Source organism: Oncorhynchus kisutch, linkage group LG5 (genome assembly GCF_002021735.2).
Source record: "Oncorhynchus kisutch isolate 150728-3 linkage group LG5, Okis_V2, whole genome shotgun sequence".
Lineage (NCBI taxonomy): Eukaryota > Metazoa > Chordata > Actinopteri > Salmoniformes > Salmonidae > Oncorhynchus > Oncorhynchus kisutch.
In genome coordinates, this window is record NC_034178.2 from 6,424,019 (window position 1) to 6,449,210 (window position 25,192).

General features: G+C 42.9%; 2 protein-coding genes across 23 annotated transcripts in view; both read left to right on the top strand.

Annotated features, from left to right (window-relative positions):
• The first annotated feature begins 49 nt into the window (after window positions 1-49).
• LOC109890576 (LON peptidase N-terminal domain and RING finger protein 2) lies at window positions 50-12,954 on the top strand. 5 transcript variants are annotated; one of them, XM_020482509.2, is made up of 10 exons: window positions 50-560; window positions 6,544-6,662; window positions 7,952-8,074; window positions 8,201-8,525; window positions 8,705-8,822; window positions 8,923-9,037; window positions 9,173-9,294; window positions 9,443-9,601; window positions 10,208-10,520; window positions 10,792-12,954. In XM_020482509.2, exons 2-10 carry the CDS (start codon window positions 6,552-6,554, stop codon window positions 10,990-10,992), a joined length of 1,587 nt encoding a protein of 528 aa, XP_020338098.1. In that variant the 5' UTR covers window positions 50-560; window positions 6,544-6,551; the 3' UTR covers window positions 10,993-12,954. The 5 variants fall into 5 exon arrangements, with proteins under 5 accessions (XP_020338098.1, XP_031680148.1, XP_031680147.1 ...); XM_031824287.1 differs by having other exon boundaries at window positions 74-348; XM_031824285.1 differs by lacking the exon at window positions 50-560 and adding an exon at window positions 3,704-5,182.
• A 636-nt stretch (window positions 12,955-13,590) lies between these two features.
• The window catches only part of LOC109890577 (mitogen-activated protein kinase kinase kinase kinase 4), a 53,591-nt gene continuing 41,989 nt past the window's right edge, over window positions 13,591-25,192 (top strand). For 8 of the 18 annotated variants that reach the window (XM_031824289.1, XM_031824292.1, XM_031824295.1 and 5 more), the window contains exons 1-2: window positions 13,591-14,119; window positions 14,478-14,543. In XM_031824289.1, the coding sequence (XP_031680149.1) occupies window positions 14,063-14,119; window positions 14,478-14,543 (123 nt within the window). In that variant the 5' untranslated portion in view covers window positions 13,591-14,062. The remainder of the gene's footprint in view (window positions 14,120-14,477; window positions 14,544-25,192) is intronic. The other 10 variants (XM_031824290.1, XM_031824293.1, XM_031824294.1 and 7 more) reach the window with 3 other exon arrangements.

Here is a 25,192-nt window from a genome sequence, read left to right on the forward strand (position 1 = left end):
ATGGTTATGGTTATGGTTAGTTAAGGGTTTATGGGTAGGGACGTCCCAAGGATCCCGGATAGCACTAATCCATAGGGCTGGGCGATATGACGATATATATCGTGTGACGATAGACGTTTTTCTATCATTTCATATTTGGCACTATCGTTTATTTCGTTGTGTCTAAAATCACACTCTTTACCGTAATATTTTTTGTCAATTGGACGACGCTTTGCGTGTTGTGTGGCCACGTGGAAGGAAATTTGCAACACAAACAAACATGGAGGAGAGTGAAAGTGAAACAGAGCACGGAGATACGGAGTTCATACCTAAAAGAGGAGCTACTTCGGTCGCATGGACGTGGTTTGGGTATGAAAAGTCTGACACTGACCAGAAAACCATCCTTTGCAAAATATGCTTTTTTTTTACCACCTAACATAAACTCACCCCATTCCGTACAAATGTGCGCAACCGCAACATTCAAAAGAGGCTACAAAGAAAACTAATGGGACTGGAGCGACTGTGTTGACGTCAAAATCGGGGGTGTGAACTGGGTTTCTATTCAAGCGTTGATCTACATGGTATGGTAATGGCTCTATAGTATTGGAGAAAAGTTAAAAAACGGTCCCTCCGTTACATCTTGACATGTCATGTCGTAACTCACAGCAAGCATAAAGCAACTATTTCTGTCTTACAATCTCTCTCCACCAGGTGTAGCACTTCTATCATCCTTTTAAAAACAAGAAATCCCTTGTCATTTTTTTTCATCATCATTGCATGCGATCATAATTCTCAAAGGCGCTGTTTACTTCTAAGATCACTTTAGCACCGCCCTAAAAACCCGATTCAAATTCGACACAAAGCTTCAAAGAGGTATGTAATGACACAATATATAAACTCTTTAGTGTTTTATTTACATTTTAGAGGCGATAAGGTGATAAGTTGGACAGATCGAGTGAAAAAAAGCAATTTTCCCACACTACATCTCTCCATCTCACTATCATACATTAGTTTCGCTTCCCCACCCGCCATTTAAAAAAAAGACCCGACGGTATGGTATTGACATTACAGTGGATCTGGAAGTATTATGTTTTTGGGGCGCTAAAATAAGGGCAATTGTACGGACCAAGGCGATGTAAGAGTTTACGTGAGTTTACGTTACGCAAGAATCATGTACTGAAACAGTACGGAGATACGGAGTAACGGATGTGAAACAGCTAGCTAGTCGGTGGTGCGTGCTAAAAAGCGTTTCAATCGGTGACGTCACTTGCTCTGAGACCTTGAAGTAGTGGTTCCCCTTGCTCTGCAAGGGCTGTGGCTTTTGTGGAGCGATGGGTAACAATGCTTCGTGGGTGACTGTTGTTGATGAGTGCAGAGGGTCCCTGGTTCGCGCCCGGGTATGGGCGAGGGATGGGGATGAGACCCTAAAAAGTGGGCGGATTGCCTTGTAAGAATTTGCCGACGAGTAGGTAAACCACCACTACCCTCTGTATTATTGGCCAACGTGCAATCATTGGAAAACAAACTGGACGATCTACGATTAAGACTGTCCTACCAACGTGACATGAAACTGTAATATCTAATGTTTCACCGAGATGTGGCTAAAAGACAACACAGATAATATAGACCTGGCTGGCTTCACTGTGCATCGGCCGGACAGAGTAGCTACGTCTTGTAAGACGAGGGGTGGGGGGGTGTCTATTTGTCAATAACTGCTGGTGTGCTTTGTCTAATATTAAAGAAGTCTCAAAGTATTGCTCGCCTGAGGTAGAATACCTCATGATAAGCTGTAGACCACACTATCTACTATCTATATTATTCTTAGCCATCTATTTACCACCACAAACCGATGCTGGCACTAAAACTGCACTCAACAAGCTGTATAAGGCCATAAGCGACCAAGAAAATGCTCATCCAGTAGCGGCACTCCTAGTGGCTATAATGTAGGCAAATTTAAATCAGTTTTACCTAATTTCTACCAGCATGTCATATGTGCAACCAGAGGGAAAAAACTCTCAAACATCTTTACACAGAGACCCATACAACGTTTTCCCTCGCCCTCCATTTGGAAAATCTGACCACAATAATATCCTCCTGACTCCTGCTTATAAGCAAAAACTAAAGCAGGATGTACCAGTAACTCGCACTATACGGAAGAGGGCAGATGACTTGCCTAGTTAAATAAAAAATGTAAATGACGCGGGTGCTACGCTACAGGACTGTTTTGCTAGCACAGACTGGAATATGTTCAAGAATTCAATTTAAATAAAGGTTAAATAAATGTTTAAAAAATCATCCAATGGCATTGAGGAGTATACCACCTCAGTCACCGGCTTCATCAATAAGTGCATCAATGACGTCGTCCCCACAGTGACCGTACGTACATTCCCTAACCAGAAGCCATGGATTACAGGCAACATTTGCACTGAGCTAAAGGCTAGAGCTGACGCTTTCAAGGAGCAGAACACTAATCCGGCCAAATTATAAGAAATCCCGCTATGCCCTCAGACAAACCATCAAACAGGCAAAGGGTCAATATAGGACTAAGACTGAATCCTACTACACTGGCTCTGACACTCGTCGGATGTGGCAGGGCTTGAAAAATATTACGGACTCCAAAGGGAAACCCAGCCGCGAGCTGCCCAGTGACGTGAGCCTACCAGATGGGCGAAATGCCTTTTATGCTCGCTTCGAGGCAAGCAACACTGAAGCATGCATGAGAGCACCAGCTGTTCCGGATGACTGTGTGATCACGCTCTCTATAGCCGATGTGAGCAAGACCTTTAAACAGGTCAATATTCACAAAGCTTCGGGGGCCAGACGGATTACCAAGACATGTACTCAAAGCATGCTTGGACCAACTGGCAATGCAGCAATGCAGAGTTAAGATAAAGATAAAAACATACCTATATATAGAAATAGTGACACAAGGAATAAATACACAGTGAATAACAATAACGAGCAAAAGTAACATGGCTATATACAGGGAGTACCAGTACCGAGTCGATGTGTAGCGGTACGAGGTAATTGAGGTAGCTATGTACATATAGGTAGGGGTAAAGTGCCTAGGCAACGTGATAGATAAGACTGTAGCAGCAGCGTATGTGGTGAGTGTGAATGGGGTGTGTGGCGTCAGTATGCATGTGTGCGGATGCTGTGTGTGTTGGTTTGTCAGTATAAGTACGTTTTGTGTGTGGGTAGAGTCTAGTGTGCGTGCGCATAGTCAGTGCAAGATTTAGTGCAAAAAAGTATGTGTTTGTCTTTCGGGGTTAATGGGATATGCAACAACTAAAAAATTGCATTTGCTCAGATAGTAAATGGACCAATAAAGTAATCCTCATCTTAAATAGATCTATTTTTAGAGAATAACTAGTATGAATAAAAGTTCAATGAAAAAAAATAAAAAATACATAACAGCCTCCAATATATAGACATTGGTGTTCTAACATAGATTTCCCTTTAACTAGCCGGCTACCACCCGGTTACTAAACCCTGCACCTTGTACATAGACAAGGACTCACTGGTAACTTTAATAATGGAACGCTAGTCACTTGAATAATGTTGACATACTGTTTTACTCGTTTCATATCTATACACTGTGCTCTACTGTATTTTAGTCAATGCCACTCCGACATTGCTCGTCCTAATATCTATATATTTTTGAATTACGTTCTTTTACTTTTAGATTTGTGGGAATTGTTGGATACTGCTGCACTGTTGGAGCGAGGAACACAAGCATTTCGCTGCACCCGCAATAACATATGTGCATGTGACCAATACATTTTGATTTGAGTTAAGCTTTGACAAACGCAGTAACTGTCATTAGCCTATCAATAGCTACATCTATTTTTTCATGAATAATGACGTCTGATAAATAAATAACCATTATGTTTAGTCTATAATCTTTCAGTGACCCACTATTTCTTGTGTATGTTAAAAAAATGTAATAAAAAAAATGCTTACATAATTTTTTAAAATAATCTTGATCAAGGCTGTGTTAGCTACTTTGGACGAATATAGACCCTTTGCATTATACGCCTCGGCTCTAAAAAAAAGGAGCTTTATCTTAGTTATAAGTTATAAGTATCCATGTCATAATCTTCAAGAAACGGACCTTTCCATACATCATTCATGTTCACTTACACAACCTCCTGTCCGTTACAAAACGAACCATATAACACAAGGGGGGAAAAAACACAACACACCAATGGGGGCGCTCCATTGAAGTCACGTGCCATTACCAAACGCGGCGCATTCACCTAGGTCACAGTAAAATTAGGTTGACGGTTTATTTATTTATTATGCGTTGATTAATTTGAAGCCCCATAAGCATTTAGAATTCCAATCGCGTGTATCCTAATTCGGGAGGTTATACAAACTTTCAGTGTAGCAGGTCACATTAAAAAAACAACCAGTGATTGGACGAAGTCAATTCTCGGTCTGTCTTTATCGACCAAATCATTCATTTTTTTTGGTTATACAGATGTTATAGACTTCAATGATATGGATGTTCGTTTGGAAAACCACTTGGATTATTTTATCCACGACAATACTGCTGCTGCGTGGTTGAGTCCAGAAATGCTGTCAGTTGCACGGGAAGCCTTCGTTGCTGGGGACTTCAACCTCCTTGCTGAGATCTACAGCTCCCAGTTGGCGGACCTCCGACACCCGGACCGGAGCCTCTGCCTCCTGAAAGCGGACGCGCTCAGCCGGGCAGGGCGGGTAGCGGACGCTCTGGAATCATACTGTACCGCCGCCAACTTGGACAGGTTAAGACCAAATGAACTAGGGTCTCTCGTTGACTGTATTGCGCACACTTTACGCGTAAAAGAATGCCTAAAAGAATGCACAGACTCAGATAGGGTTTTCGAGGATGAGCATTCGTTGGACCTGTTCTCATGTCGGCTTTGCAAGTGCTTGTTAATCGAGCCAACAACTTTGGAATGCGGCCATACATTCTGCAAACCATGCATTGAGGATGACTGTATCAAAGAATGTGAATTATGTCGTTACAAACTGAACGAAACAAGTAGACAATTAAAACCAATCTGTTTTAAAGTGAATGTAGTACTCAGAGGCCTGTTGGATAAATGGTTTTGCGCAGAGAGTGAAGCAAGACGATGCTGGCTTGAAGGGGATAGAATGCGGAACGAACGTGGCTTTATCAACGCTCTTGAAAAATACAACAACGCTCTTGAAAAAGGTAGGGTAAAATAAAAACGTATTTAATTAAAGGGAAAATCCGCAGTTGAGACTAAGCGTATTCAGCGACACTTTTAGTAAAAAGCTGAGGGATGGGGTTGGAGAAAGGTAACCACTCCAATTCATAGAACTAACATTGCAGTTAAACAAGCTTACATTTTGGCTTCTGATAACGGTTGAAAAAAGGCCATGAGCCATTTTAAGTTCTATTCTAAGAATCAATGGGTGCATAACATAAATGTTAAGTCCAAAAATGAATGTAGCAACTGAAGATTGTCCCTTTAACATTGCATCATCATTCTATTCTCATGATCTTTCTGTGCACATTGAAATAAAAGCCCGTAAGCCACGTCAGTGAAATGCATAGGTTTGTAATACGTTATGTCAACCCGTAAGGTCAAAGCCATGTTATTGACATCACTGATTGAAGGGGAACAGCCCCAGTCTGCAGGTATAATCCTATCACTGCCACCAGTGTAGTGATTGGGTGAGGGGAAACAGTGGTTATGGGATAAGTGCATTACCACATGTGCCATGTTCATAACACAAACTATACCAGATAGAGGTTGGGATATATTAGCATCACACCATGATGACAAGTTCAGCTAAGGCATGAGTTGTGTAAGTAAAGTCATGCACTTTTGTCATAATAGCACAGCCAGAAGAATCATGGGCTGACCTGGTTTGTAGAGAAATGCCTGTGGAGTTTGAGGGAACTCTAGTCTGGGGATCAGAGTAGGCAGAAGGTAGCTTCTACTTATATTATTTCATGCATAGGTAGCAATGGTAGGCTTTCCAAATAAGTCAGGCGTTGCATAGACAAATGCATCGTGGTGTTATAGACACAGGCAGACATTTTTGTCTTGACCCACACACAGCATTGAATGACAGGGCGTCTGGAAGTGACACTCCTTCTCTAATCTCTACCCATTGGTAATGTAGACCTCAGCGTGCAAGGTAATAGGATAGAGGTATGCCACATTCTGAGGGCAGGAATGGTGGAACTGTTTCAACTCATGCCCTAGCCCAGAACTAGTTCCATATGACCTGGATCTTCTGAAATAATATTCTGCTCTACTTACAGCTTGTCATCATTTGCGTAACTGTTTATAGGTTGAATATGTAGGTAACACATTACCCTTTGACAATTCCCTTGAAAGGGTAATGAATACAGGTAAAGCTGTCAAGTAATGACATCTCAATGACAAACTAATAATTAACTGTCTTCAAACCCATACAGCCTGGTTTTATACTGGTTTTTAAGGTACTGAACACGAGCAATGGAGGGTGCTGGAGATATGTGAATAACTTAAGCTGAATCTGACTCTTAGCTAATGTTTGCATCATGTTCTCTCCTCACAGCCCCTTCTATGTGTAGGCTGCTGGGCCGACGGGCAGAGCTGCATATGGAGATGAGCAACTTCAGACAGGCCCTACAGGATGGAGACGCCATGTGTCGACTGACGCCCCTCTCTCCCAAGGTAAGGAAACACTCAACTGTTTCCTGACATTAACACATTTACCCAAATGTTTTTGTGTAAGTTAATAGCACAGTGTCTTTGGACACTGTGCTATCTAACCTCCAAACAAGCTTCAATGCCATACAACACTCCTTCCGTGGCCTCCAACTGCTCTTAAACGCTAGTAAAACCAAATGCATGCTTTTCAACCGGTCGCTGCCTGCACCTGCATGCCCGACTAGCATCACCACCCTGGATGGTTCCGACCTAGAATATGTGGACGTCTATAAGTACCTAGGTGTCTGGCTAGACTGCAAACTCTCCTTCCAGACTCATATCAAACATCTCCAATCGAAAATCAAATCAAGAGTCGGCTTTCTATTCCGCAACAAAGCCTCCTTCACTCAAGCCGCCAAGCTTACCCTAGTAAAACTGACTATCCTACCGATCCTCGACTTCGGCGATGTCATCTACAAAATGGCTTCCAACACTCTACTCAGCAAACTGGATGCAGTCTATCACAGTGCCATCCGTTTTGTCACTAAAGCACCTTATACTACCCACCACTGCGACTTGTATGCTATAGTCGGCTGGCCCTCGCTACATATTCGTCGCCAGACCCACTGGCTCCAGGTCATCTACAAGTCTATGCTAGGTAAAGCTCCGCCTTATCTCAGCTCACTGGTCACGATGGCAACACCCATCCGTAGCACGCGCTCCAGCAGGTGTATCTCACTGATCATCCCTAAAGCCAACACCTCATTTGGCCGCCTTTCGTTCCAGTACTCTGCTGCCTGTGACTGGAACGAATTGCAAAAATCGCTGAAGTTGGAGACTTTTATCTCCCTCACCAACTTCAAACATCAGCTATCTGAGCAGCTAACCGATCGCTGCAGCTGTACATAGTCTATTGGTAAATAGCCCACCCTTTTCACCTACCTCATCCCCGTACTGTTTCTATTTATTTACTTTTCTGCTCTTCTGCACACCAATATCTCTACCTGTACATGACCATCTGATCTTTTATCACTCCAGTGTTAATCTGCAAAATTGTAATTATTTGCCTACCTCCTCATGCCTTTTGCACACATTGTATATAGACCCCCCCTTCGTTTTCTACTGTGTTATTGACTTGTTAATTGTTTACTCCATGTGTAACTCTTTGTTGTATGCTCACACTGCTATGCTTTATCTTGGCCAGGTCGCAGTTGCAAATGAGAACTTGTTCTCAACTAGCCTACCTGGTTAAATAAAGGTGAAATAAAATAAAAATAAAAACCTGCTGTGGTACTTGGGTTTTGTGTTCTCAGGCTCACTACGTGAAGGCCCTGGCTCTGAACAAAGCCGGTTATAATGAAGAGGCCCTGCAAGAATACTTCTACTGTCTGGCTCTGAAGCCAGACTGGACGTCAGTCAAGCTGGAAACGCAAAAGTTAAGCGACTCCACTGTGTTTCTATAGCATTGAAGTTAGTTCACCAAACCAGTTACACAACTACTTGTGTGCCCGATTGACTGCGATAACTGCCAGTCACTGTCTTATGTCTCTTTCCCCCTGTAGATGCTGAGTGAGATGTTCTCTGTGTTCAAGACGGACGGTCTCCCCACGTCATCACCCCACCCCCACCAAACAGGCCCCACCCCCTACCTCAAACCAGCCTCCCTTCTCCTCGGCTCCCTCCATTCCACCCCTCGTAGATGGAGCCAAACCCCTATTGGCCGTAGAGACAGTTTGTCTGACACTGGGGCAGAGACCAAGTCCTCATGTGAGGATTCCAAGACCCTAGCTTCTGTCGTGGCTGCCTTACCTCTCCCCCCTGGCCTAAAGAGGAAGTTCTCAGACGAGCCCCAAGGCTCTGCACCCCCCAACAAGCTCCCCAGAAAAGGTACCCAATCCAACCCCTCCCATTCCATTTGGTAATTATTTATCGTTGCCAAAAAGTAGAATTTTAAAGTAATAGTACTGAACAAAAATCTTACAAAGTATCTTTGTGTTGCGTGAATGAAATCATTAGAAACGTATAGAAACCTCAGCAATAATATAATGTCAATGTATTTGTTTGAGTCTTGTGTTCAGATGAGTCAAGCTCATCCCAGATGCCTGCTGCTTGTTGCAGTGAGAGGAGAGAGGTGTCCCCTCAGCTCCTGGATAGCTCTGACATGGACTGCTCTGTTTGTATGAGGTAAGTCAAACACACACACACACACACACACACCCTGTCTGTAGGTCCAGTTCTCCCTACGTAGTTATTAAAACATCCCTCCCCCATGCCTTTTCTCCAGGCTGTTCTACGAGCCAGTCACCACCCCCTGTGGACACACCTTCTGCATGAAGTGTCTTGAGCGCTGTCTGGACCACAACCCCAACTGCCCCCTGTGTAAAGAGAACATTACAGAGGTAAATAGTCACCACACAGACCAGTCTTCACTACTATTGGAAATGAATACCTATTACTGAAAGACAACAGGAGTTAAGAAAGTAGTTATGACCCAAATTTCCCTTGTTATCTAATTGAACCTGTTGTAATTTCAGTACCTGGCCACTAGAGGGTACCATAAGACCCTGCTGATGGAGGAGGTGCTGCAGCGCTACCTGTCTGAGGAGCTGGCTGAGAGGAGCAAGGTACACCAGGAAGAAATAGCAGAGCTGTCAAAGTGAGTCAGGCCTCATCACATTTCAGCCCCTAACCCCTTCTCAAAACAAAATGTCTGACAATGTTTTAGAATCAATCATTATGATACAATATTATTTGGGCAGAATATCATATTTAGTGGTTTAACCCACGTTTTATTCTCTCTGCAGCTTGACCCAGGAAGTGCCCATCTTCATCTGCACCATGGCATTTCCCACAATCACCTGCCCCCTGCAAGTCTTCGAGCCGTGTTATAGGCTGATGATCCGACGCTCTATGGAGACGGGAACCAAGCAGTTTGGAATGTGCATCGCTGATGACATCAAAGGGTGAGTGGAGGTTTTACACCTGTGCCCACACAGCCATCAAAACACTTTGACACTAGTTTAACCTGTGCACACACAGCCATCAAAACACCTTGACACTAGTTTAACCAAAAGGGTAGCAAACCTATGTTTGCCACTCAAATCAAGATCATGTTAGCCAGCTGAACTAAAGCATACCCTATACACTTTATCTGAGTGCTAACAGGTTTCTGGTATAGTTACTCATCCACACAGGTGTAGCTCTGTGAACTACCTCCACTACACTAGCCTAACCCCCACACTTTCACTCCAACAGATTAATGTGAGCAAATGGCTAATACAGATGTAGGATCTTAATTTGATCACTCTTTTGTTGCAGAGAATATCCCTGCACAGCGGGAAATGCAAACTTGTAGTGTATTTGGAGTTTTAAAAAGGCTTCTAAAGTTTGTAAATTTGACTTGATTTGCCCTAATCTAAAACTTTATCACCCCCTACAAAAATGTCCATGAATTATAATCCACATAATAATTCCCATTTCCAGTTGCTTGCAGAATAATTTTTCTGCTGTGGCAAACTGGCTCAAAATTAGATCCTACATTTGTATACCCTGCGTTTCCCTGACCACAGCTTCGCAGACTACGGCTGCATGTTGGAGGTGAAAGACGTGAAGTTCCAACCAGACGGGCGCTTGGTGGTCGACACGGTCGGAGTGTCCCGCTTCAAGGTGCTGAGCCACGGCCACCGTGACGGCTACAACACAGCCAAGATAAAGCACCTGGAGGACCAGAAGGTGGAGGGAGAGGAGCTGGCGGAGCTGCAGAAGCTGCATGACTGTGTGTACGAGCAGGCCAGCACCTGGTTCACCTCCCTCAAAGACAACATGAAGAACCAGATCGTCAGTCACTTTGGAAAGCTGCCTGTAAAACACTGTGACATCCAGGTAAGAAACAGTCAGCAGATCCATACAGTAGAACTAGGGTTCCGAGTTTTTCCTGGTTTCATTGCCTGGTCAGGAATAAGATCGGACCCTATAGATCCACCCAGCTAAATCTAAATCCCAGTATCTGCTCATCTAAGAATTCACCTTTTATAAAATCTGATTAAACTAATAAACAGTGGCAACTTGGCAGTAGACACTGTTGATTGTAATATGGAATAATTCTGTGTCCCATCTTCTCTAACCCTACCACACTCTGCCTCTGTGTTCTCAGGGGAGTGTCAGTGGTCCTGCATGGTGTTGGTGGCTGCTGGCTGTACTGCCCCTGGAGAAGAGAGCCCAGCTAAGCATCCTGGCCATGACCACCCTCCGAGAGCGCCTCAGCACCACCCGCCGGGTGCTTAGCCTCGTCACACGCAAACACCCGCCAACACGGCGACCATCTTCCTCAGCAGCAGCAGCATCATCACTGTAGTGGCCCCCCCCTGGAGGGGATCAGTTTAGAATAATCTGGGCCCAGTTAGATAACTTTTGACAATCTGGATGTCGCCTATCAGCTAGGATTAAATGCATAATATAAATATATAATGAATATAGCAGGAGTCCCCGTTGAAGTCAGTTATTTTTCTGTTCTATTAATTATATTTCTATGCATTTAATACTATCCGATAGACTAAATCCAGATAGATCATTTTTGGAAAACTGGGCCCTGGAGAAGAAGGGAGAAACTAAATTTTACTCAGAAGCTCTAGCCTCAAATAGTGGGAATGATTTACCAGTGTTGTTCATGATCTCAGGAATGGGTTTTTACTTGAGTCTTACAAAAAGGATCGATGGACTAGCCCTACCCAACCAAAACACATAAATGAGTGTCATGTTTGCACACATATCTTTGGGTCAATTCCATTATGTCCAGTTTTGTCATGTTTATGTGTGGTACATTAGGTTAATCTTGTTTTATTGTTGACCTGTGTACAAGAGGCCTTAAATTATTTTTGCAATATGTTTTTTTTTCTACTATTTGTCATGTGAACACAATTTTCTGGTACAGAAATGTAGCATTTTTCTATGGGACACATAATTAAGATTAATGCACACCATCCCTTACTGGAATAATATGTTCTACTGTATATTGGTAATTATGGCACGAGGGAGCACTTGATGCAAGCAAGAGAAAAATAGCAGCAGAACAGACATTGTAGTAGCACCAAAGATTCACAGGGTGGCAGTCCCTTAAGGGAATGTTAATCTTTGGATGCTGTACAGCAGGGGTGTCAAACTCATTCTACAGAGGGCCAAGTGACTGCAGATTTTTTTGTTTTTTTAAGACCTACACAACCAGGTGAGGGGAGCTCCTTCCTTATTAGTGACCTTAATTCATCAATCAAGTACAAGGGTGGAGCGAAAAGCTGCAGACACTCGGCACTCTGGAATGAGTTTGATGTGGTGTACTGTACAGTAACAATGAGGCCACGTGGTGTTTCTTTCCACTGTTCTGTTGTGAGGCATGCATAGACACTCGCCTTCATAGTTATCTACATGAGTCTATTCCAAAATCACACAGTGGGTCTCTTTCCTGGGCAAAGGCACAAAATATGCCATTTTGCAAATTGTAAGGACGGGTGTACTCTGTGGTCACCACATTAAAAGCTTCTGTGACACTGTATCTCACTCACACAGTCAGATCTAGGAGATGCAGTCAGGTGAGTCATTTGGGATACTATGAAGTCAGAACCGGAAACGACACATATTTGTAGACAATGAGTCACCTCTGTGCTTTGTCATCACCATGTTGGAATGATTTGGAGTCTCCCCCAATTGATTCATTAGCCAAACCCTCTCGATAAACACACGCCTTCGTTCGCCCAGACCAGTGGAGGCTGCTGAGGGGAGGACAGCTCATAATAATGGCTTCAAACCATGTGTTTGAGGTATTTGATACCGTTCCACTGATTTTGTTCCAGCCATTACCACGAGCTTGTACTCCCCAATTAAGGTGCCACCAACCTGTGTCCCAGACACATTTGCAGAAATTGCTCACTACATTTTTGGTAACAAGAATGTGAAAATGGCATTTTATTGCATTCAATTAATCTTAACTTGTACCTTTTTAAATGTGGGATTTTGTTAATTGGGCCCAACATGTTTATTATTAAAACTATTCCATATAGTTATACATTTACCATAAACTTCATCCTCAACAGTCAATTGTCTCCTCAATTTGAGTGTGTTGGCCACGCATACTAATTGGCCAAACCAGATCTTAATTGGTTTGTGTCTTGAAAGGGGGTCTGTTTGAACAGTGTGAAAATAATGCTTTGCAGAGGTAGACATTCTATATGCAATGTGGGAAAGGTATTTGTTGTTTTAATAACCCTTCAGCATGGTCTCTTGAACCATCTGTTTTATAGCCTAATAAATATTTATTGAATTCTGACCATTTTTATCTGTCCAGTTGTTATTTTAACTCCTTGATGTGCATGGGGTGAGGCCGGCTCCTTCACAAGGAACATTGTTGCTAGCCATTTTGTATAGAATGCACACAGATCACATGATCTATAGTAGGACAGAACAGGCTCCATATGTGAGTTACCACAAAAAAATACATGTGTGAGTTACCACGCTGATGTTAGGAAGCAGGGGGCAACCATAGAAAGTTGCCTGAATATGAGGCTAACATCAGGGGTACTTTGGCCAGATGCCCACTGACTGAGACAGGATCAGCTGCATACATATCAGTAATGACGAAAAATGGAAGTGAGTAAAGGAAGCAGGTAGGGGAAATATCACCCTGAAGTTCTGCTTTAGCATGAGGGGTCGAGACTCACCCAATACAGTACACCGTCAGCAGTGTGTACATTTCCTATTAACTAAATATAGACAATTATTTATTATGTGGGACAGCACATGGCGCCCAAACGACGATGTATAGACGACTCTCATTGAAGGTAACCTAATGCGGTAGTACATAGCAAATAATGACGTTTCAGTGCACATTCCGCTCAGCCTCGTTCGATTGTTCCCTTGCCACACCCATGATTACGAATATTGACACCGATGGCTCAAGTGCGCATGTCCATGATTCTGTGCGATAGAGGCCTGCCTCGCCTTTTCTCTCGCACCTATTCTTTACAGACATCCTTCGTTTCAAATGAAAAAAAAAAAGTAATTCTTATTTTTTGAGGGGCCGTTGACTAGATGAGACAGAGAAGAAGAGAAATAGTTTTGTATCTCTATTTCTTGACTGAATAATCACCACTCCCCGGTTATTGCATCAAGGCCCCTGCCCCTCCTCTGATTCCCGACCGGCTTCCTGTGTTTGTGCGGTTCTCACTAGCCAGGGAGCGAGGAGGAGCAGAACTGGGAGTTGAGCGAGTGAAGGGCCGAGCTGCCACCTCAACATGGAGTAGCCTAGTGTCCTCGACAACAGTAGCGGACCACAAAGAGGAATACTCGAGGGGTTATTTTTCTACAAGGAGGCACCGCAAATGATACCAAGTCAAAGATTCCACAACGCGAAGGAAGGATCGGTTTATATTTAAAAGATGGCGAACGACTCTCCGGCTAAAAGTCTGGTCGAAATAGACCTGGCTTCATTGCGGGTGAGTGGTGGACAAGGGCAGTGCCTTTTATTTAAAGATTAGGCTACCCCCAGATGTAATCTATTCCACTACAGTGAGTTAACGTTATATAAAACAAAGCAAACATTTTTACCCAATAAAATATGGATACATTTTCGGGGTTACCATTGCTGGGAGACTTATTTATTTATTATTCGGATCGAGAGAAAGCTGTCGTGCTGCCTGGCTTTCCTTTGTTCGAAATGCATTTGGACGGTTGTGGAGATCAGGGCGCAACAGCTGCGTTAATCTAGGTCCCATTTTTGCAACAATTATTCAAAAGCATTTTCAAAAAGATATTATGGTTGTGTAAAAAAATATATTTTTTGACTCGTTTCAGGATCCAGCAGGGATTTTTGAATTGGTGGAAGTGGTCGGAAATGGCACCTATGGACAAGTATACAAGGTTTGTTACTCTATCGTATATATGTATATATATTTAATTCATCGGTGGCCTAATCTTCGATAATATTTTCTGACACTAGGTAGCTAACGTGACATTGATGCAGTTTTGGCATTGAACATCGAAGTGATCCAGATGTCATGCCTGTGTGATGGATTAGATTCATGTCAAGATGTCTCATCAGGATGTTTCTGTCATTGCACCCCTATAATCCCTGGTTGGATTGGTAAAGATGATGATGCCCCTCTGTGTATTATTGCTTGTAAAAACATCTTTGGTGAAATATGCACCACACCAATCCATGCACCACTCCATTAGCCCAAGCTCCCCTGTTTCTCATCTTCTATCCGGGCTAGGCCTGTACGCTCAGTTGTTTCCAAATTGGGAAAAAAAACACATCTTATTTTCCATTAATATTATAGATGTGTTTAGAAGTAAATGGCAACTGGGTTTGCAGACCAGTGTTGCTATGAGTGTTTATAAAGTGCAGCACATGTCCTACATCACATCCTGCTGCGGAGAGAGGGGGAAAGGGAATCGACTACTGCTGCCTGATGATCCAGACTAGGCCTTGCTTCATAGACAATTTGGTTAAGTAAAATATCATGTGTTACACAGCAGGCCTTTTCCCCTCTCTCAACCATCTGTTTCTTGGTGTCATGTTTCTCTGTGAAAATGATCATGGTGACTGTTTAAAGTAATTGTTGAACTTGACCTTTTTGGAGAATTTAGTGGGTTCCTTCTTTCGGATTTTGAGGATGAGTCTGACCCACTATTGGTGACCTGCCTCTCTTCCCTGTACTTTCCTGTCCATTGGAAGGCCTGGCCTGTGTTAACCCCTTCTTTCAAACAGTCAGGCTAGCAAGACTGTAGCAGAGCAGCTTGAAAACAACTGGAAAGCCTGTTAAGCAGGGTGGTTCACAGGGGCTGCGGTGTCCCTCCTGCCTGTGTCTATTCTCTTAGCTCTCAGGAACAGGGTAGTCTGGACTCCCGACTGAGGAGAATCAACAGTGGTAGTCTGGATGTTCAAACGTAAAAGCAGACCCATTCAGCTGATCCAACCCTGTGGAACAGAGGGCTTTAAAGACCAATGCTGTTTTCTTTTGGTCATGTGACCCCGTTTGTAATGGAAAACTTGCTAGCAAACGTCTTCCTTCCATGAACAGATGGCTTCATGGGTGTATGTGGAGAGAATGATTTACTTTTAGGCTTTTGTCACTCACTTTCATTCTCTTTACTGCTCTTTCTAAATTTCACCAAATGTTAGACTACAGAGTTTATTGGAATTGGTGCGTAAAAACGTTTACATCAAAGGCTCAAATGGGCATTAAAATGTTTACATCAAAGGCTCATATTATGAGCTATTAAATGCTATCTTTCGCCATTTATAGTCAGGCAGAGCATGAGCCACTACCACACTGCACGGGAATAGAATGGACGTCGGGCAAGAGGGCCCCGGGCTGGCTGTGTATGTGCCTGTTTAGTAAAGCAAAATGGAGGACATCCCTTGGTCTAATGATTCCAAGCAAAGCCAACTCGTCTGTGCTGATTTGAAAGATGGAGAACCATGGGGTTGTAGTTTGCTCCTGATTCATACGTCCTCATATGCTATTCTGCAGACAGGTCTACATGCTCTGGTTTGCTGTACATTTTCACAACAGACCGTCGAAAAGCCATTGGATGTCAGAGGTTTACTGTATGCCAACCTCTAACCTACATAATTGTCATGCCAAATAAAGGCAGTTTGTTTAAATCAAATATTCCCCTTTAGTGAGACTGTACTGTGAACTGCACGTTATAAACTAGGCTAATATGTAGCCCAGTTATGTACACTACATGAACAAAAGTATGTGGACACCTGCTTGTTGAACATCTCATAGCAGAATCATGGGCATTAATATGGAGTTGGTCCCCCTTTTGCTGCTATGACTGCCTCCACTCTTCTGGGAAGGCTTTCCACCAAATGTTGGAACATTGCTGCGGGGACTTGCAATCATTCACCAACAAGAACATTCGTGATGTCGAGCACTGATGTTGGGCGATTAGGCCTGGCTTGCAGTCGGCATTCCAATTCATCCCAAATGTGTTCGGTGGGGTTGAGGTCAGGGCTCTGTGCAGGCCAGTCAAGTTCTTCCACACCGATCAACAAACCATTTCTGTATGGACCTCGATTTGTCATGCTGAAATGGGGAAGGGCCTCCCCCCAAACTGGTGCCATAAAGTTGGAAGCACCTAATTGTCTAGAATGCCATTGTGTGCTGTAGTGTTAAGATTTCCCTTCACTGGAACTGAAGGGCCTAACCGAACCATGAAAAATACCACCAGGCGGTTTTTCCTCTTCCACCAAACTTTACAGTTATCGTTCTCCTGGGATCCGCCAAACCCAGATTTGTCCTGACTGCCAGGTGGTGAAGCGTGATTCATCACTCCAGAGATTGTTTCCACTGCTCCAGAGTCCAATGGAGGCAAGCTTTACACCACTCCAGCCTATGCCATTGCGCATGGTTATCTTAGGCTTGTGTGTGGCTGCTTGGCCATGGAAACCCATTTCATGATGCTCCTGAGGGCCAGCAGTTTTTACGCACTTCAGCACTAGGCGGTCCCCTTCTGAGATTGTGTGGCCTACCACTTTGCGGCTAAGCCGTTGTTGCGTTTTGACATACCCACTTCACAATAACAGCATTTACAGTTGACGGGGGCAGCTCTAGCCGGGCAGATATTTGACGAACTGACTTGTTGGAAAGGTGTCATCCTATGACGGTGCCACGTTGAAAGTCACTGATCTCTGTAGTAAGTTCATTCTACTGCCAATGTTTGTCTATGGAGATTGCATGGCAGTATGCTTGATTTTATACACCTGTCAGCAACTGGTGTGGCTGAAATGTCGAATCCACTCATTTGAAGGGGTGTCCACATACTTTTGTGTGTATTTGTACTTGTTACCTCATCAGCTGCCTGACACCAATGATAGGTCAGTGCAGTAACATGGTTAGGTTAACCTATCAGTTAGACGGATGCAGTCTATCACAGTGCCATCCGTTTTGTCACTAAAGCACCTTATACCACCCACCACTGCGACTTGTATGCTCTAGTCGGCTGGCCCTCGCTACATATTCGTCGCCAGACCCACTGGCTCCAGGTCATCTACAAGTCCATGCTAGGTAAAGCTCCGCCTTATCTCAGCTCACTGGTCACGATGGCAACACCCATCCGTAGCACGCGCTCCAGCAGGTGTATCTCACTGATCATCCCTAAAGCCAACACCTCATTTGGCCGCCTTTCGTTCCAGTACTCTGCTGCCTGTGACTGGAACGAATTGCAAAAATCGCTGAAGTTGGAGACTTTTATCTCCCTCACCAACTTCAAACATCAGCTATCTGAGCAGCTAACCGATCGCTGCAGCTGTACATAGTCTATTGGTAAATAGCCCACCCTTTTCACCTACCTCATCCCCATACTGTTTTTATTTATTTACTTTTCTGCTCTTCTGCACACCAATATCTCTACCCGTACATGACCATCTGATCATTCATCACTCCAGTGTTAATCTGCAAAATTGTAATTATTTGCCTACCTCCTCATGCCTTTTGCACACATTGTATATAGACTCCCCTTTTTTTCTACTGTGTTATTGACTTGTTAATTGTTTACTCCATGTGTAACTCTGTGTTGTATGCTCACACTGCTATGCTTTATCTTGGCCAGGTCGCAGTTGCAAATGAGAACTTGTTCTCAACTAGCCTACCTGGTTAAATAAAGTTGAAATAAAAAAATAAAAAATGAGGGGTGCTAGCTGGAACTGGTGGAGGAAGAGCAGCTGTCCTGGGCCCCAGACAGAGCCTGCATGGCCAGGCAGCTTCATTACAAAGCTGGTTTTGTCTATGTGTGTCTGGCTTTCTTTGGGAACCACCACCAGACCCACTGAAAGGATGTGTTTATTAGTCGGGTCTCAAATGCTGAATAATCAACTAGCCCTGTTCCGGAAATATAACTTTCTATCTCTTTCTGTGAGGCTTTTCTTCTTCTTTGCAAAGCAGTTTTTCACCCATTCAAACCTCTCACAATAAGACAATCAAGCACAGTCTATTTCTTCTATTCAGAAGGCCCAGGACAATTTCTTGCATTGAATTACAGTTTTGAAATGCATACTTTTTGTTGTTGTCTAACTCATCTGCCCCCTTTCCTTCTGTTTGATATTTTCGTTTTCAAACGGTTTGTTTTGTAGGTATGTTTTTGTGACACTGTCTCGGAACCAGTCGCCACAGCCTGTTTGATGCAGCTAGCCCAGGTGACATGCAGTACCTCCACTGAATGGCTGACCTTTTCATTTGGAGCTTTTGACAGAAGCGGATTGCAGACACTCTAAGAGCTGAAATGCCATATCACAGCCCCTTGCTGCACGATGTGGCTCTTCTGGATTCAAATGCCTGCAGCCAATCACAGCAGCAGAGGCAAGGTGGCAGTGATTGTTGTCTGGGGCTTTGGACCTTACTGTTAAACTCAGTGGTAGCTCAGGTTTAGATTGTCTTGGGCAACCAGCTGAATGACCTCCGATAAGACTTGAAACTGTCAGTGTGGGTGTGACAGTCAAGGGAAGATGACAATGTTATATGCTCACTAGGGATGCAAATTTCGTTAATAATTGCTACCGACTAACCCACCCTCATTACCTGGCCAACAAATGTAAAAAAAATATTCAAAACCGTAAGGAACGGACATTTTTCATTAAGCGCTTAATGGAAACGTGCAACAAGCCCATCGTCGCGCAGTCAAAAGGATTTATAGCCTATTATTGAACGTGCAATTCCAGTAATGACGCAGCTATTAAAATGTCATTTTCCATTTTTTGCCAAAATGTAATTGTCGGGAAAACCGTTCTAAACAGCTCACCTAATGCGAGCGATTCCATATGTGAGAGATGAACGTCTGTTAGAAACTAGGGGGGGGGTTCAAACTGTTTCGTTTACTCACTTAGTTTGGTTCGTTTGGACTGGTGTGAACTCTATTGGTACTAAGCAACGCACGGTGGTTCGCTCTAAAAGGGTGGTTTCGGTCTGTTTCAATTAGTACGGTGGTGTGGTTCGCTGCAGGTGAGAACGCAGTCCAGACCAAATGCAGAAAATGAACCAGAGTCACGCATTATTGGTTGTTTGACATCATAACTTGACATCTCTGAAACATTGTGAGTAGCGGGTTAGGGGAGATGAGGGCAGTACCGGGGATCTAGGCTGCTGAATATAGACTATTCAGGTAGCAGAGTGGCCATTACGCTGTTTTCTCCCGCATGTTGTTGGAATACCAAAACAAAAGTAATATGAAGATTTGGACACACAAGGGATGCATCACGATACTCAGAAATGTATTTAACCTCAGCATATTTGTCCAATAAACGTATGACTTGGATGAAGTTTTTTTTTTTTCTACAAATATTTTTTATTAAACACACAAGAATGGTGTATAGGTATACAAGACAGGTATACAATTGTTATCTAAACATAAAAGAGCATACAGGAACAACAAGAACCAGAGTTCTGGGTGCAAAACAAATAATACAAAACACGACATACAAAACAAGGACATGTAGAAAGAAAAAGGGTAGATTTCCCCTGAAGTGTTTTTTTTATTTTTTATTTTTTAAAATTTATTTTAAATTTCTGTTCATTTGGCAATGTGAAACCAACCGGACCAAATGGAACAAATACTGATTAAAACTATCGCTCAAAACTGTGTGATAACTCCCTTTGAAATATGGGGAATCTAATAGCAACCACTAGGATGGTTTCGCTAGGCTACATTGAAGCAAGGTAAATCATGCCTTGTTATTATTTGAAGTAAAATGTAGGTTTCAAGTAGAGGTCGGCCGATTATAATCGGCCAATTTTTATATATATATTTGTAATAATGACAATTACCAAAATACTGAATGGACAATGAACCCTTTTATTTTAACTTAATATAATACATAAAATCAATTTAGTCTCCAATAAATCATGAAACATGTTCAATTTGGTTTAAATAATGTAAAAACAGTGTTGGCGAAGAAAGTAAAAGTGCAATATGTGCCATGTAAAAAAAAAAAAAGGTTTAAAAAAAGCTAATGTTCAAGTTCCTTGCTCAGAACATGACAACATATGAAAGCTGGTGGTTCAATCCCTGTTCTTCAATATTCCCAGTTAAGAAGTTTTAAGTTGTAGTTATTGGAATTATGACGCGTCGACTATTTCTCACTCTCTCATTTATTTCATATACCTTTGACTATTGGATGTTCTTATAGGCACTTTAGTATTGCCAGCCTAATCTCGGGAGTTGATAGGCTTGAAGTCATAAACAGCGCTGTGCTTCAAGCATTGTGAAGAGCTGCTGGCAAAGGCAGGAAAGTGCTGTTTGAATGAATGCTTACGAGCCTGCTGCCATCATCACGCAGTCAGACTGCTCTATCAAATATCAAATCATAGACTTAATTATAATATAATAACACACAGAAATACGAGCCTTAGTTTCCGGATTTGACCATATTAAATCACATATCATTTCGAAAACAAAACATTTATTCTTTCAGTGAAATACGCAACCATTACGTATTTTGTCGAACGGGTGGCAACCCTAAGTCTCTAAATATTGCTGTTACATTGCACAACCTTCAATGTTATGTCATAATTATGTAAAATTCTGGCAAATTAATTACTTTTTTTGTTAGGAAGAAACACAGTTCGATACGAGCCAGGTGGCTCAAACTGTTGCATATACCCTGACTCTGCTTGCACTGAACGCAAGAGAAGTGACACAATTTTCCTAGTTAATATTGCCTGCTAACATGCATTTATTTGAACCAAATCTGCAGGCTTAAAAAAATATACTTCTGTGTATTGATTTTAAAACCTCTTGGTGTTAGGGGGCAGTATTTTCATTTTTGGGAAAAAAACATTCCCGTTTTAAACGGGATATTTTGTCAGGAAAAGATGCTAGAATATGCATATAATTGACAGCTTTCGATAGAAAACTCTAATGTTTCCAAAACTGTAAAGATATTGTCTGTGAGTATAACAGAACTGATGTTACAGGCGAAAGCCTGAGAAAAATCCAATCCGGAAGTGCCCCAGGTTTTGAAAGAGCTGCGTTCCAATGACTCCCTATTCAGCTGTGAATGTACCATCAACGAGCTTACACTTCCTACGTATTCCCCAAGGTGTCTACAGCATTGTGACGTAGTTTTGTTGAAGAATAGCCGTATGGGGGCACATTGCGTAAGTGGTCACATGGTGGCTCCGAGAGAGATTCTCGCATAAAGTGCAGAGGTAGCCATTACTCCAATTGGTCCTAGAGAAAAAGTAATTGTCCCGACGGATATATTATCGAATAGATATTAGAAAAACACCTTGAGGATTGATTCTAAACAACGTTTGCCATGTTTCTGTCGATATTATGGAGCTAATTTGTAATATTTTTTATTTATTTTTATTTTTCGGCATTGTGGTGACCGCGATTTCTCAGCCAAACGTGAAGAACAAACAGAGCTATTTCGCCTACAAAAATAATCTTTTGGGAAAAAATGAACTTTGGCTGTCTACCTGGGAGTCTCGTGAGTGAAAACATCCGAAGTTCATCAAAGGTAAACGATTTAATTTGATTGCTTTTCTGATTTCCGTGACAAGTTTTCCTGCTGCTAGCAAGGCATAATGCTATGCTAGGCTATGATAAACTTACACAAATGCTTGTCTAGCGTTGGCTGTAAAGCATATTTTGAAAATCTGAGATGACAGGGTGATTAACAAAAGGCTAAGCTGTGTTCCAATATATTTCACTTGTGATTTTCATGAACAGGAATATTTTCTAGGAAGATTTATGTCCGTTGCGTTATGCTAATTAGTGTCAGATGATTACAACGGTCCCGTTCACGGGCTGGGCGTCACTACAGGTTAAGAAAGGCATTTATGTTTATGGTTAGGTACATTTGTGCAACGAATGTGCTTTTTTCCCCGCAAATGTGCTTTTGTTAAATCATCACCCGTTTGGCGAAGTAGGCTGGGATTCGATGATAAATTAACAGGCACCGCATTGAATATATGCAACGCAGGACAAGCTAGTTAAACTAGTAATATAATCAACCATGTGTAGTTAACTAGTGATTTATGTTAAGTGATAGTTTTTTATAAGATAAGTTTAATGCTAGCTAGCAACTTACCGTGGCTCCTTTTGACGCTGCACTTGTGTAACAGGTGGTCAGCCTGCCACGCAGTCTCCTCGTGGATTGCAATGTAATCGGCGTCCAAAAAGGCAGATTACCGATTGTTATGAAAACTTGAAATCGACCCTAATTAATCGGTCAACCTCTCGTTTCAAACAATTATACTGCCTGAAGCTCACGTTGCGTGGTGGTAGGTGACGCATTGATAGCCTGCCTACCGTTGACTATAGCCTATGCACGCGAATGGCAAACGAGCTTGAATTACGAGTTGAGATTGAGAAATAAAAATAGCAGCTAATTTTTAATATTGGCCATCTTAACAACAGAAAATGGTGCGTGATTGCATTTAGAATAATTTGTTGCGCAATGACAGGGCTTCTAAAACCCCACGTTACAGTTCAGTACCAGTTTTTTGAGGTTCTCTTACGCTGTCTGACAGGTGATGGGCTATTCCGCTCCTCAAACTAGGCTTTGTATGCTGTGCGCATGTGATAAGATACATGACGTATAATGAAAATGCACATGCACTAATTTAATTCCACTAAATTATGCAAATAAAACAATAGACTGAAAAGCAAGACCAGTAAAATGTAGTTTCAACAGCACTTAACCATTAACAGCCCTAATTCTCACCTTGCACTGGAATGAAAGCTATTAGATACTGGTTCTCACTAACATTTTTACATGAGGCCCCTTTTCAAAATGGGCAATGTTGTGCTGCTATAATGTTACACTAAACATTTCAAAATGGCTGATCCTTTAGTTGTGGATGCAATGGCTTAGGCTATTTCCCCCATCACATTGTATACCGAATCTTACTGCCAGCGCCCCCCTCCTCCTGGCTCTCAACATTTCTTAATGAATTGCTTATGATAAACCCTGGTACTAGTCCCAGTAAAAGCATTAAAATAAGAGGGAGGCTAAAGACATACTTGGTGGTAATGGCTTGCTGCAGCACTTCAATCTCCCTGAACGTCATTGACGTAGTGTTTGTGGGAACTCGGTCGTCTTCTCATTACCCACAAAGTGGCGATGGTTCTTCCTCCCCAGCCAACCCCATCTTCAGCATCCGGTATCTTCATGGTGCTCCCCTAGCCACTGAACAATTGGCAATTGCCTCATTTAAGGAGACTGTCGTCAGTGTCCATGCTGGTCTCAGATGTGCACAGCTTTGTATGGTTGATCCAGACTGTATCTAGTGGTCCTATGTCTCAATACAGTTAGTTGTTGTATTTGCAGTGTTTTCATATTACATACATTAATCATTTCGCCTACTACTACAGAGGCATTGACCTCCTAGTCCCACTTTGGTGGTAGGCTGAAAGCCTCTTCCTGCACTGACTGACTCCACAATGGGATTCTCAGATCAGTTTGATCTCTTCTTTGGCTCCAGACCAGCTGGCACTGAGAGATGGGATGGAGAGCCCTCCGGTGTGTCTGAGAAGAGAATGATAGCGATAAAAACAAAACCTGAAGAATTCATTAAGTTATGCCTTTGCGTGGTATGTGGGGGAGGATTCCCTCTACTGGGCTGTACAGAATGGCCATATATAGACCTAGTTAGCCAGCCACTCTGTCTGTCAGGCCTGCAGGGCTGGTGGTGCCCTGGCACTCTGATCCCTGGGACGTGCCAACCTCTCTTAAAGATCATGCCTCTTTCTCTTCCCTTCTACTCTGCAGCCCATATCAGGCCACTACAGGGATGCAGGGAGAATATACCCGCAGTCCCGTGGTGCTGGCAGCTCCTGTGATCTCACTCTTTTGCACTCCATTGCTTTCCTTCCCGCTCTCTCCCTTCTCTCATTGTACCTGTGTGTAAACCACTTTACTTCTCCTGCTTGCTCATAACCTTAAACAATCCCCCTACCAGTCTCTCTCCCCCACTCTTTCGCTCTCTCGCCCATGTCTGCTTTGTCAGGGGAAGGACTTGGCAGGTTTGTGTGAACACAGGGTGAGACGTCTGCTGCAGCTCTAAATAGCTTGGCCCAGTTCTTTGATTGTAAGGTGCACACTGAGGGTCACTGGTTCCAACACTCTGACACGGTGTCAGACACACAGGTACAGAGGAAAGGTCATAAGTCATGGGCAGCATCAAATCCTCTGTGGCGGTAATGCTGTATTGGACCCATACTGGGCTAGCTTCCATATTGTATTTGGGCTATAGCCTTCATACTGGCTTTGCTTAAACATTTCATCTGTCCTAAAATGGCATCGGAAACTTGTTGGGATTTCAAATTCCTCACTTTAAGCTGTCTTCAATATTTAATATTAAGGATGAAAATTAAAATTTAACACTGCTTCATTTTTCCACAAATGAAAGGCAATCTATGTGAGGATGCTTCCCAGGACTTAAACCCATGACATCATGACTTCACCATAGAGGACCAAACTCGGTACTGGGGCCCCCCCTGCTGCACATTTTGGTTTTTGCCTCAGCAATACACAGCTGATTCAAATAATCAAAGCT

What these genes read in the sequence shown, in the direction of transcription:
- LOC109890576 (XM_031824285.1), top strand. Translation starts at nt 4,483, where the DNA reads ATGGATGTTCGTTTGGAAAACCACTTGGATTATTTTATCCACGACAAT. An exon ending in CAACAAGCTCCCCAGAAAAG is followed by an intron (nt 8,526 to 8,704) that starts GTACCCAATCCA and finishes TATTTGTTTGAG; the next exon opens with TCTTGTGTTCAGATGAGTCA. An exon ending in GTAAAGAGAACATTACAGAG is followed by an intron (nt 9,038 to 9,172) that starts GTAAATAGTCAC and finishes TTGTAATTTCAG; the next exon opens with TACCTGGCCACTAGAGGGTA.